Below are 14504 nucleotides of genomic sequence, written 5' to 3'. Positions count from 1 at the left end.
GGTTTTTGTTATGACATGTAAAACTTTATTAACTTTTTCTTAACATAATACTTTTTTCTGATTCTCTATGAATTCTCTCTCTCTGTGTCACATTGTTGCACTTGCATTTTGAATGACCATTTGATGTTAGGCTAAATAAATACATGGTATCACTAGTGTGGCTATATTTTAAACTGACATCCCACTTAAAAACCTTGTCCAAGATTGAGGATTATTCCTTAAAAGTATTTAGTCTGTTTTATATTTTTGGTTCATTTAGGGCTAAGACTTTTTATAGACCCTATGACAAAGATTGTTGGTTTTTGACTTTTATCGTGTTGACAGATTTTGCTTACGATTTACCTACGATCTTTCTCCTGATAAATACAAATATCTAGGGTGAATATTTTGGAGGCCGAGGTTTATGTTAATAATTTGTTGTTTTACACAACTAAACAAATCCAGATTGCTATTTCTTTTTAATGTTGAGTTGTCTCATATTTATTTCAGTTTGCTTTAAATATGCAAGTACTGTAATGTTAACCTAAAAATCTCATTCTACAGTAGTAGTAAATTTTGAATATTTGATGAAGACTATGCTAATATAATCCTCACCTAATGCTTGATTGGAAGAATAAAAGAGTATGTTTTGTCCATCTCCTTAAAATAAATGTAAAAAAAAAACTTAGATTTTTACTAGACAATAAAAAACTGCACTGCTAATTAAAAAATTTGTATGGAACCAGAACTCCCATGTAAATTCTACTTTATTGCTACTGCAGGAAATTGCTCAGCAGAAGATTTTATAATATGATACAACTTAATGTACTGTGCAATTACAGTATATACAATCAAATGCATTAACTTCTATATTATTTATTATGTACACAAATAAATGTAGAATAAAGTGAACAGGAAATTAAATCAAATGAACAATTAAAATTAAACGCATTGGGACAATTTAACCTTCTTACCATTATGTTTATCCTTGGAAAAACAAGCCTTAAACATTGATTTTTGTTTAAAGAAAAAAGTTATTATGTGTAACAGAAATATGAAAATATTTATACGTTAACATAAATACAGCAGGAAAGGTATGTCTCGTGTCCACTAATGTACTGATTTAGTACATCCTTTGTGTGATATTTTTTGAAAAAGTCACCAAGTACAGCCCGACGTTGCAATGGGGAAAGTAGAAACGTATTTCTTTGCACACTTTTCTTATAATAATTATTCTGTTGCTTGCACCCGAGAGAGCATAGTATCAGCACCTAATCCATATGATAACATGCCCATTGTGTTATTGTCGCCGACTACAGCGAAGGCTTAGTGATTCCCACACTTCCCCTGAAATGATCATTGGCAGTTGCCACATTATGAACAGTGCTTAGGAGGCTAATGTCTTTCTTGGCCTTCTACTTGATCGTAATCATTTTCTTTTATTGCCACAAAGCTACTTACACCATGGTGAACCTTCACAGGACCAAATTCACCAGACATATTATGTCGGTTTGATCATACAATTTCATACACATCAGTTTCACTATCTGGTGACCAATTGACTTTGTCATTGCTAATGCCTGATTGAACTAATGGTTCAGTTTAATCTTGTTCTAAAACTGGCTTTACAGCTTTTGTTTATATGCCGTTGTGGGTTCTTTGAGACTCCGCCACACTCATGAATATTGATGAGTTACTATGGAGTGTCAAAATGCATAAAAATTATATCTTTTTGTTTTACTTTTGCAGTTTGTTATTTCATCTACAAGATGGCAGAAGGATACTGCCCCGACTGTTATTCAGAATTAAAACTCCATATTTCATCAAAAATGGTTAACTCGAGTACTATTCAGAATTAACAATACAGTACTTACATAGAAATCTAATCCCGAGAGATACTTGGGGTTAATACTGAAGAGGTTAAATAAATAAGCCTTAAAGAAAGATTGGTACAGGTGTGGCTTAATGCCCCTTTGGCCGTTACATATCTAGTGTGGTGTGCTTGTGTGTGTTCATGTCATTCTCTTTATCATTCAGCATATGGTCTGATAGAGCAAATAAACTTTTCTCTATCTTCACTTACAAATTTGAGTGTCCATGTGTGTTAGTGTTTACATTCACTTGTTTGTGTGTCTGTACTGCATATATGTGTATATAAATAACATATTCCAAAAAGTACTTTGTAAGTTGGCCTAGTTCCATGACTAAATAGAGCAGACTGCAAAATCCTGGGTTAAATGAACAAATTTATGCGCCAGTTGTCATTGGTCATAAGACAAACTGTTTTTGAAGGATATGGGGTTAAGTACTGGACCAAAAACAATACACCCGGAGCCTGTAACAAGAAAAGCACAATGTTTTAAAATGATGGGTAAATTTTCCTGAATTTATTGTTGTATATTGATCTCAGTTTTCAGGGCAGACATCTCAGAAACCATTGAGTCTAAATTTTTGTATTTCTGCTAGGATGCGGCTATTCCAGCTGCTCTACACAATGCAACAAATGCATAACTTTCTGACAAAATGATTATAAGAAAAATCATTTCAGATTTTCCACACTCACACATACACCATGTTGAAATGACCTTTATTCAAAATTTGGAATGTTGAAGAATCGGAATCTGAAATTAACTTGATAGCAAGTTTTTGACCCCATCACCAAATTTCCATTTACTTGGAAGTAAAAGAACACAGTTGTTGATTTGCTGAATAAAGTACACTTGTTAATTTAGCCAGGAATAGAAATCAACCGTAAAGAATAAAATGAATACATGTTTTCAACAGCCTACTGCTGACTATAATTATTTTATCAGTTTGTAAGGAATAAGGCACATCTTTTCTTAAGAGCTAATTTTTAAAAACCTCTGAAGAAGTGAAAAAAATTGCACAACCAAAAGAGTCAAGTATTTCATGCACTGCTCCTAAATAATTAAACATTTACAGTAATTGTTTTAAACTGCCTTCTTTTAGGTCATGCAGAAACAGATATATACATGAATTTGTCACCATTCTTAATTAAAGAGATGTGTCCCATTTCTGAACTGGAAAATGTGCCTCTTAAGACACTATCCGTTTCAAAAGCATGATTTTTATATAGTTATTTTTTTCATAGTGTTCAAATGATTTTTATGTTTTTCAAGTACAACATGTGACTTATTTAGCATAACTTTTGATCTTGTTATGTTAACATAATATGTTATGTTATGTTATTTTACTGTACTTCATTGTTTGTGAAAGCAGTGCTGGTTGAAGCCCATTTGGAGCCTCAGGCAGTGTTGACAGGCATTACCTCTCATTGTCCATAGCGGATAGTCGGTATTATTAGATTTCGATGACTTGTGGCTGTATCCTCAGTGTCTGGAATGTGTGGCCCTATGATGGCGCAAATGGCGTCCCTTTGTGCATAAAGCACACACATTTTAAGGAGTACATATCCCTTGCTGTATGAAGCATGCGCAATTTTACTTTAATAAATGGCTCCCGCTCAATATAATCTGAGTTCAATACAATCAATATAATCTGAAACTTCCCCCTTCGATTACTTTCATTAATGCCGCCCCTTTATGTACATACCACCAACATTATAATCATACTTCTACGTCCTTTGGGGAGAATCCCTTCAGTGTCTGGAATGAAGCCCATAAATAATGCTCCTCAGATGCTAGGGCACCACCTGTGTCGCTTAATGGATTGACCAGCTATGTATGGAAGATTGCATTTTTAATGTACAAATTGAAAAGAATAGCTTTATTATGTTATGCTCTTCTATGAACCTTTGAACAATGGCCTCCTCCTTTCCAGGTACACCGTTTGGTTGTGCAGAAAAAGTTCCAGAGGGTGTCGTACCAAATGAGCGAGGCACTTGGTTATATGGCAGAGCAGGCTGGTGTGATGGACAGGATGTGGCTCCTTGGAGGACTGATATTACAAATCAGGTAAATGAAGTTTCTCTAGTTTTTGTTTCCTTTAGATATGTCACTTGAGCAAATCTGAGAACCAAACACAAGTAATTTCCCAATTTTCAAATCTAACACAAATCCAATACGTATCAGTTTTTTTAATGTGTCATGAATATGCTTTAAATTTTGTTTGTATTCTTCTTCCTATTAAATGTGTTTATTATTATTATTATTATTATTATTATTATTATAAAAGTAACATTTTTGGGATTACCACTTAGTTTGTTGCTTCTTCATGGACACTAGGCCTTTTCTGAGAAATTTCCCGTGGTGGTAGCATCTGTTACCAGTCACGAGATACCGCTCATGTCACACTATTATTTAAGATGGTGAGCATTAGTACTAGGGAGTTGTATTGTGTTAGCCATTATGAATGTAGTGAGAATTCAAATAAAATGACACATTTTATTGGCTAACTAAAAAGATTACAATATGCAGGCTTTCAAGGCAACGTTTAGTTAGCCAATAAAAGGTGTCATTTTGCTTGACTTCTCACTACATTCATAATGGCTAACACAATAAAGTCTAAAGTCAGCATCCTAACTTTGGATATACTAAAACAACTGCTGTGAATTAGGTAGCAATTTCACTTGGAAAATGAATCTTAACGAGTTAAGACTCCTTGTCAGGTTTTTCTTCTTCTTTTTTTACTTTAACTGCAGGTTTTCACTTTGGTCTTGAATCTTGATGATCAATATCTTGCAGATTCTTTAGTTTTGGTCTTTGTGTTCTTCTCCAACTTTCCTTCTGGTTTTACCTCCTTATATAACTTCTTTTCCCAGTCACAGACTTCTAAAAATTGTCTTTTGTTCAGAAACATTTTGACCTGGTCATAAAAATAAGTGGGAAGATCTTTTGAACCACCAAACAAGTGAGAAATTGTATAATAAGTTTAAAGAATATTAGCATAAATAAAATGAGAAAACCTCAGAAATCTTGGATCACATATATAAAGTAATTGACATTAATGTTTTCCTAAGTGTTCATTAAACATATCTGAAGACATAAAGTGCAACACTGATAGCGTGTTTTACTACAAAGTGTTTACTGTTTCAGATAATATAATCTTCACAGTCCAGCTTCATCCTATCCAAAATCAAAAGAGGTTGGAGCCTAAAATGGCAGCAGTAAATGACATGAGGATTGAATTCTTGAAGTACGCTTATCCAAAGATTTAATAGAAATGTGATCCAGTATGTGATCATCAGCAGCATCTCCTCATTGCTTCAACTGCATTATTTGTTTTAATATTTATTTGTAGCTTTACATTCTGTCTGTACTGCACTACTGATTTTTCTTTACCTCAGGAGTTGAAAAACCTCAAGTATATTTATGGACTTATTATTATTTTGGCTGCTCCCGTTAGGGGTTTCCACAGTGAATCATTTTCTTCCATATCTTTCTGTCCTCTGCATCTTGCTCTGTTACACCCATCACCTGCATGTCCTTTCTCACCACATCCATAAACCTTCTCTTAGGCCTTTCTCTTTTCCTCTTCCCTGGCAGCTCTGTCCTTAATATCCTTTTCCCAATATACACAGTATCTCTCCTCTGCACATGTCCAAACCAATGCAATCTCACCTCTCTTACTTTGTCTCCCAACCATCCAACTTGAGCTGATCCTCTAATGTACTCATTTCTAATCCTATACATCCTCGTCACACCCAGTGCAAATCTTAGCATTTTTAACTCTGCTACCTCCAGCTCTGTCTCCTGCTTTCTGGTCAATGCCACTGTTTCCAACCCATATAACATAGCTGGTCTCACTACCATCCTGTAGACCTTCCCTTTCATTCTTGCTGATACCCGCCTGTCACAAATTACTCCTTACACTCTTCTCCACCCATTCCACCCTGCCTTCACTCTCATTTTCACCTCTCTTCCACAATCCCCATTACTCTGTACTATTGATCCCAAGTATTTAAACTTATCCACCTTCACCAACTCTTCTCCTTACATCTTTACCATTCCACTGACCTCCCTCTCATTTACACACATGTATTCTGACTTGTTCCTACTGACCTTCATTCCTCTCCTCTCTAGAGCATATCACCACCTCTCCAGGGTCTCCTGAACCTGCTCCCTACTACCGCTACAGATCTCAATGTCATCAGCAAACATCATAGTTCATGGGGACTCCTATCTAATCTCGTCTGTCAACCTGTCCATCACCATTACAAGTAAGAAAGGGCTCAGAGCCGATCCCTGATGTAACCCCACCTCCACCTTGAATGCATCCGTCATTTCTACCGCAGACCTTACCACTGTCACACTTCACTCGTACATATCCTGTACAATTCTTACATACATCTCTGCCACTCCCGACTTCCTCATACAATACCACACCTCCTTTCAAGACACCCTGTCATGTGCTTTCTCCAGGTCCACAAAGACGCAATGCAACTCTTTCTGGCCTTCTCTATACTTCTCCATCAACATTCTCAGAGCAAACAACGCATCTGTGGTACTCTTTCTTGACATGAAATCATACTGCTGCTCACTAATCATCACCTTAATCTTTAACCAAGCTTCCACTACTCTTTCCCATAACTTCATGCTGTGGCTCATCAATTTTATCCCCCTGAAGTTATTACAGTCCTGCACATCCCCATTATTCTTAAATATCGGCACCAGTACACTTCTTCTCCACTCCTCAGGCATCCTTTCACTTTCCAAGATTCCATTAAACAATCTTGTTAAAAGCTCCACTTCCAACTCTTCTAAACACCTCCATGCTTCCAAAGGTATGTCATCTGGACCAATGGCCCTTCCATTTTTCATCCTGTTCATAGCTGTCCTTACTTCTCCTTGCTAATCCATTGCACTTCCTGATTCACTATCTCCACATGATCCAACCTTCTCTCTCTCTCTCATTCTCTTTTTTATCAGCCTCTCAAAGTACTCTTTCCATCTGCTTAACACACTCAACTTGTTTGTGAGTATGTTTCCATTTTTATCCTTTATGACCCTAACCTGCTGCACATCTTTCCCAGCTCAGTCCCTCTGTCTAGCCAATTGGTACAGGTCATTTTCTCGCTCCTAAGTGTCCAACCTTTCATACAAACTCATCATATGCCTTTTCTTTAGCCTTTGCCACCTCTCTCTTCACCTTGTGCCTTATCTCCTTGTACTCTTGTCTACTTTCTGTATTTCTCTCACTATCCCACTTTTTCTTTGCCATCCCATTCTTCTGTATACTCTCCTGTACTTCCTCATTCCACCACCAGGTTTCCTTTTTTCTCTTTCCTCTGTCCAGATGTCACACCAGACACTCTTCTTGCAGTCACCTTTACTACATCTGCTGTAGTTTCCCAGCTGTCTGGTAACTCTTCACTACCACCCAGTGCCTGTCTCACCTTTTCCCTAAACTCAACCTTGCAGTCATACTTTTCCATATTCCACAATTTGACCGTTAGCTCTGCCCTTACTCTCTTCCACTTCTTGACCACCATCCTATGCTGCTTAACTATGCTTTCACCTGCCACCACTTTGCAGTCTTCAATCTCCTTCAGATTAACTCTTCTGCATAGGATGTAATCTACCTGTGTGAGTCTTCCTCCACTCTTGTACATAACTCTATGTTCCTCCCTCTTCTTAAAATATGTATTCACCACAGCCATGTCCATCCTTTAGGCAATATTCACTATCATCTGGCCTTCTTCATTCCTCTCCTTGACACCATACCTACCCATCACCTCCTTGTCTCCTCTGTTCCCTTCATCAACATGTCCACTGAAATCCGCTCCAATCACCACTTTCTGTCCCTTGGGTACACTGTTCATAACTTCATCCAACTCACTCCAAAAATCTTTTTTCTCCTCCATCGCACACATAACTTGCAGGGCATATGCAATAACAAAATTCATCATCACACCTTAAATTTCCAGCTTTATAATCATTACTCTGTCTGACACTCTTTTCACCTCCAAAGCACTCTTGACATGCTGTTCCTTCAGAATAACTTCTACCCCATTTGTCCTCTCATCCACACCATGATAGAACAATTTGAATCCACCTCCGATCAACCTGGCCTTCCATTTAGTCTCTTTCACACATAATATATCAACCTTCCTTCTCTCCATTATATTGGCTAACTCTCTCCCCATACCAGTCATACTGCCAACATTCAAAGTTCCTACCCTCAGTTCCACTCTCTTTACCATCCTCCTCTCCTCTTTCATCCAGACATGTCTCCCCCCTCTTCTTCTCCTTCTTCTTTTTCTTCTTCGGGCTGTTGGCTAACAGTACTGGTGGCGGTCGTTGTAAACCCCTGGCTTGACCGATCCAGTATGGAAATTTGTATTGCTGTCCGCATATTGATTTGGCAAAATTTTACACCGGAATGTCCTTTCTGACATAACCCTCCCCATTTATCCAGGCTTTGGACCGGCACGAAGAAACACATTGGTTTGTGCATCCCCTGTGGCTGGGTTTTCCATCACCTGTGGCTTTGTTAATATTTATGGACATTTATGGAAATTATTGTTACTATACTATACTCCACTTAGTTAAGTAATGAAGTCAAGTGTAGTTTCTTAGTCCTCCTCACTTTAAAAAAATCTGTTTAGTGATCTGAATACATCACTAATATGGCTGCTATTTAAGTGTGAGTTATTGGATTTAATGGTGCTTCTTGCACCACATATTTAATGTGTTTAATTTCATGTCCATGTTTTCATCCATCCATTATCCAACCCGCTATATTCTAACTACAGGGTCACGGGGGTCTGCTGGAGCCAATCTCAGCCAACACAGGGTGCAAGGCAGTAAACAAACCCCGGGCAGGACGCCAGCCCATAGCAGGGCACACACACACACCCACACACCAAGCACACACTAGGGACAATTTAGGATCACCAATGCACCTAACCTGCATTGGACTGTGGGAGGAAACTGGAGCACCCGGAGGAAACCCACACAGACACAGGGAGAATATACAAACTCCATGCAGGGTGGATTCAGGAAGTGAACCTGGGTCTCCTAACTGTGAGGCAACAGTGCTACCCACAGCGCCACCATGCCACCCTTCAAGTTTTCATGTATTTTTGAAATTAAATAAGAATGGTTTTATGTGATAGAATAAACTCTGCAAACACCTGATGGACAACACCTGTGTGTAGGAATCGAGTCCAGGATGATGTACCCATGAGGCAGCAGGATTATGAACTATGCCACCACACTTCCCTTATGTACGTCACAGTATATTATATATAACTCTTACTGAACATTTAATTTCTCCTATTTTTCTGACTTTATTTCACCAGTGCAATGCTTCCTTTTCATTTTTATAGTGTGTATGATTTGTATAAACCAATCTAATTGCCTTGTACCAGGTTGATGTCTTTTAATTTATGGCAACATAAAATCACATCATTTGATTTATCTTCCATCTGTACTATGGCCAGAAGGAAAAAGAAAGATGATTTTGTCTTAAGCATCAGCTCCAAAGCAGAAAAATCAAATCTGGTTACTTGTATTTTGAGATAAAATGTAATTTGTGATATTTCTCAATTTTTGAAGCTCCCAGTAAATGTTTACATTCTTTTAAATTATAGCCAGTACTATTTAAGATAGCTTCCTGTTTTACTGATAATATTTAAGAGGTCTGATGCCAGTGCAATGAAAGTCCTTCCATTTCAGCACAGTACAAAATAACTATGTAAAATATGTGGATACTTTAAGCACTTTAGTTATTATTTATATATTGTTGGGAGGATGAATAAATTGAATAGAATAAAAATGAGCTTTTAATGGTTTAAAACACAACATTTTAAACCTACTTAATCCAGTTTCAATATTACAAGGTACTGAGGCCTATCTTGTCACCACTAGATTTAAAGCAGACAACACTCACATTTTTTTATGCAGAGCCAATCTGGAATTTCTAGTTAACACAACTGGAGTTGTGAGTGAAAAACTGGAGAACCTGGAGGTTAGCCCAGTCAAACATTGGAAGAGCAGAACGCTGACAACGTTTGATTTGAATACAATATTCATGGGACATTAACACTACCCAGTGTGCCCTCCTTAAAGGTTCAAATGCAGAAGCCATGCCCCCCTGCTTGCTTCACTTGCCCACCCCTTCCCCCTATGGGGCGTGCTACGTGCCAGCCACTTCTTGTCTTTGCCGCTAGCGTTGTAAAGGCGGGGGTGGGGAGGGGTCCTCAATGCACGCTAAGGAGATGCTGTCGGATCAGCTGCTGGCTTGCTGCTGTTGCTGCCAAGCTGCATGTCAATCATTTAAAAGCCTGTACAGCAGCTGTCCTTTTGTCTCACTACCTTGTCTTGTGGGATGCGGGAAAGTGTCTCTCGTGGAACGTTAAAGTGTCGCAGAGAAAGTCACTTATCGTCTCCTTCCAAGGCTTTCAAGATTTTTTTATAATAGATATACCCTGTATATATATATATATATATATATATATAAACTCAGCAAAAAAAGAAACGTCCTCTGACTTTCAACTGTTTTTACTTTCAGTAAACTTAATGTGTAAATATTTGTATGAACAGTTAAAGAGTCAACACCATAAGACATAAACTAAAAATGTTTCACAATGTGTCCCTGAATGAAGGGAGGCTCAAAATCAAAAGTACCAGTCAGTATCTGGTGTGGCCACCAGCTGCTTGAAGTACTGCAGTGCATCTCCTCCTCATGGACTGGACCAGATTTGTCAGTTCTTGCTGTGAGATGTTACCCCACTCTTCCACCAAGGCACCTGCAAGTTCCTGGACATTTCTGGGGGGAATGGCTCTAGCCCTCACCCTGCGATCCAACAGGTCCCAGAGGTGCTCAATGGGATTCCACTGCGAGGATGATCAGCTGTCCTTCCTGTCTCCCTGTAGCACTGTCTTAGGCGTCTCACAGTGCGGACATGGCAATTTATTGCCCTAGCCACATCAGCAGTCCTCATGCCTCCCTGCAGCATGCCTAATGCACGTTCACGCAGATGAGCAGGGACCCTGGGCATCTTTCTTTGGGTGTTTCACACAGTCGGTAGACAAGTCTCTTTAGTGTCCTGCGTTTTTAGAACTGTGACCTTAAATGCCTACTTTCTGTAAGCTGTTAAGGTCTTAACGACCATTCCACAGGTGCATGTTAATTAATTGATTATGGTTAATTGAACATGCATGGAAAACATTGTTTAAACCCTTTACAATGAAGATCTGTAAAGTTATTTGGATTTTTAAAACATTATTGTTGAAATACACAGTCCTGAAAAAGGGACGTTTCTTTTTTTGCTGAGTATATATATATATATATATATATATATATATATATATATATATATATATATATATATATATATATATATATATATATATATATATATACATAAGTACTTTCTAACCTGAATGTTGTTAGAGGTTTTGTCATGAATCTCATTCTAATTCCACCACTTATCTAACTTTGTTATCCACTTCATATTTATGGGTAGTCAGTGTATGTCCCTCCAACCCCTGAAAGCTAGTCAGGATGAAACCTTGGATGGGATGCTAGTCATCTGTACAGCACCCTCATGCATACAGTTGGTCTCGTCTGTTTCAAGAGATGGACGTCTGAGACAGTGCTCCACTGTCAGTGGTGTTATTTAGCCTTTTTATTATCTATCCAAGATATCCTGTATTTAATCAACCCAAGAGGAATCAATTACAAGTATATTAAAAACCTGAGCAGGAGACCAAGGGGTCATAAAGAAAACGAAAAGGTAGCTAAAGTTAAGTTCACAATATGGCCTGCCACACACAGAGCTGGAAAAGAGAGGTAAAGGAATGGATCTGCCAGAACATCACGATGCAGCATCTGCTCTAGCCGACAGTGAATGTGGGAGCAAAACTGTGAGTGAGGTAGGTAATGAGAATTTGCCAATCTCAGGTGGCATGTCTGAACCGAGCATGGCCTCTTTATCCTTTCTGTCAAATACTACCCACATCTTCTGTGAGTCAAGAGCATCAACTCCAACGAGATATTAAACTCCACCTTTGGAGCACGGAGAAGATGGAAACAAGTTGCCTGAGCTGAAGGTATTGACTAAAATAAATGATTTAAAGGAGGATATAAAGAAGGAAATAGTACAACCAGGATATAAAACCTAGATACTTGAGGCTATAAACAACAACCAGGAAGCGTGTTTAAACAATAACTTTGATATAAACCTAAAAAATCTACCAAAAATTGATGAAAAAATACATGTAAATATGAGCAAAATTGAGGATAAAAAAACACTTGGTGCTCACCTAGAAGAAGTTAAGTAAACGTTTACGACTCACATTGAAGAAGTAGAACAATTGACATCCACCACCATCTAAAAATCAATAGCTGTAGTATACAGATGCAAAGTGCTTTGTGACAAATTGCACATAGTGCACAAAGAAATTCTTCTTTGCTTGTAATGCAAAGTGTGATTAAATGCGTGATTTTTTAACACGTTATGGAGCACATGCATCGAAGCTTCTCAGCTGTGCTTGTGCTAAGAAAAGGAAACTTTTAAAAATAACGTAACACGATTGTCAATGTAACCTTTTGTAAGTAGTGCCTGGAGGATTCAGTGTGGAGAAACTCTAGAGACAGCGTGTGTATTAACTTGTGGATTTTTCTGTGAGTATTTGGTGGCAGCGTCACAAAGTTGGTTCCACAAGACTGCATTAGCTGCAGAGCTCAGCTCAGAGCGAAATGAGGTGAATGGGAGGGGAGATGATGACGTGACTCCCCATCCGCCTTACCTGTCAATCCCCCCACAAAGACAGTCTCTCAGAATTTGCATAAGCACAGCCCTTCACCAGCAATTTTAACTTAGTTACAAAGTGATCAAAACTCTCGTTTATATCCTGCGTGCTCTCATTAAACTTGTATCCCGCATTAGCCGTGGGCATGACAAACGTCAGCGGCAGCCTGTCTATGCTTTGTTTCCGAAGTAGCTGCACTCATGAATATGGTTGTATGTGTCACTCGCTCGCTTCTTATTGTTTTGCTGCCTTCTCAATTATATAATGCATGTTTTCTTGAGCGCTTTTTGGAGCTCTTCCTTGTTTTCTACGTACTGCGTTGACAGTCAGTTCACGTGATTACGTGGGAGGCGTGATGATGTCACATGAAACTCCACCCCCCACAGCCATCAAGCTCAACTCCATTACAGTATATGTAGAAAAATAGCTTCCAGTTATGACCTTTACGCGTAGAATTTCGAAATGAAACCTGTCCAACTTTTGTAAGTAAGCTGTAAGGAATGAGCCTGCCAAATTTCAGCCTTCCACCTACACGGGAAGTTGGAGAATTAGTGATGTTGGAAAGTTCAATATGGCGGGTGACAGTGGCGTCATACCACCGAAATAAGTGCATACATTGGGTTTGGTTAGTGCAGGGAAGCCACCTACCAAATTTCGTGAAGATGGGGCCATGAATAAGAAAGTTCAACATGGCGGACGTTGTTGACCGTTATGACCGTTCTGCATAGAATTTCAAAATGAAACCTGCTTAACTTTTGTAAGTATGCTGTAAGGAATGAGCCTTTCAAATTTCAGCCTTCTACCTACACGGGAAGTTGGAATATTAGTGATGTTGGAAAGTTCAATATGGCGGCCGACAGTTGTGTCATACCATCGAAATAAGTACGTACATCAGTTTCGGTTAGTGCAGGGAAGCCGCCTACCAAATTTAGTGAAGATGGGGCCATAAATAAGAAAGTTCAACATGGCGGACGTTGTCGACCGTTATCCACCGTTATTACCGTTACTTGTAGAATTTCGAAATGAAACCTGCTTAACTTTTGTAAGTAAGCTGTAAGGAATGAGCCTGCCAAATTTCAGCCTTCTACCTACACAGGAAGTTGGAGAATTAGTGATGAGTGAGTGAGTGAGTGAGTCAGTCAGTCAGTCAGTGAGGGCTTTGCCTTTTATTAGTATAGATCCAATGCAATATAAGCATTTCAGTTTAGATTTATTGTTATGTATATAAAGTGCAATGAAACTTGTATATGCTTTTTTCACTACGCTGCCACTGTAGGCTACGTGAAATACCAACACAGAATGCAATAGGTGCTGTTTAGGAAAAAATAATCGTATGATTTAAGAGCACATCTGTCTTTGCTATAAGACATGGCAGAACATATTGAAGAAACAGAACTGTAGAACCAAAAGAAGGATATTAAGCATAATGTAGCTTGGAAAAGGGGAGATGAGGGTGTTTGTCATAACTCCACTCATGACAGTGGCTGTGAGTAGATGAGCAAACAGGAAATTCATTTATCTCAAGAAAATAGGACCAACAGTGATAAAATAATCATTTCTAGTTTCCTTTTGTGATTACAAGGATGCCTCATAAACACGGAAGGCATGTTTTTTAAAAAGAAACCGTTGCTGCTTCAAAGTGGACATATTTGATACATTTTAAGGCTTCTTCATTCAGCTATGGACCTGTATTCTCTCCAGTTTCATTTTTAACATTAATAAAAAGATTTTTGTGGCAAATTAATATATACCATGTTTGTGAAAAAATAAATTTGATTTGAAAAATATCATACTTATCCTTTAAGTTATATATCTCACTACTGAGGCCTCATCTGGAATACTGTG

General features: G+C 38.3%; 1 protein-coding gene across 2 annotated transcripts in view; it reads left to right on the top strand.

Annotated features, from left to right (window-relative positions):
• Positions 1–14504, top strand: part of si:dkey-256h2.1 (uncharacterized protein LOC337520 homolog) — a 354044-nt gene that overhangs the window by 286649 nt on the left and 52891 nt on the right. For both annotated transcript variants that reach the window (XM_039736958.1, XM_039736959.1), the window contains exon 11: positions 3781–3914. In XM_039736958.1, coding sequence (XP_039592892.1) covers positions 3781–3914 — 134 coding nt within the window. The remainder of the gene's footprint in view (positions 1–3780; positions 3915–14504) is intronic.

Source organism: Polypterus senegalus, chromosome 15, assembly GCF_016835505.1.
Source record: "Polypterus senegalus isolate Bchr_013 chromosome 15, ASM1683550v1, whole genome shotgun sequence".
Classification (NCBI taxonomy): Eukaryota; Metazoa; Chordata; class Cladistia; order Polypteriformes; family Polypteridae; genus Polypterus; species Polypterus senegalus.
Note: the sequence above shows the minus strand (reverse complement) of the source record. Positions and strands in the feature narration are given on the sequence as shown.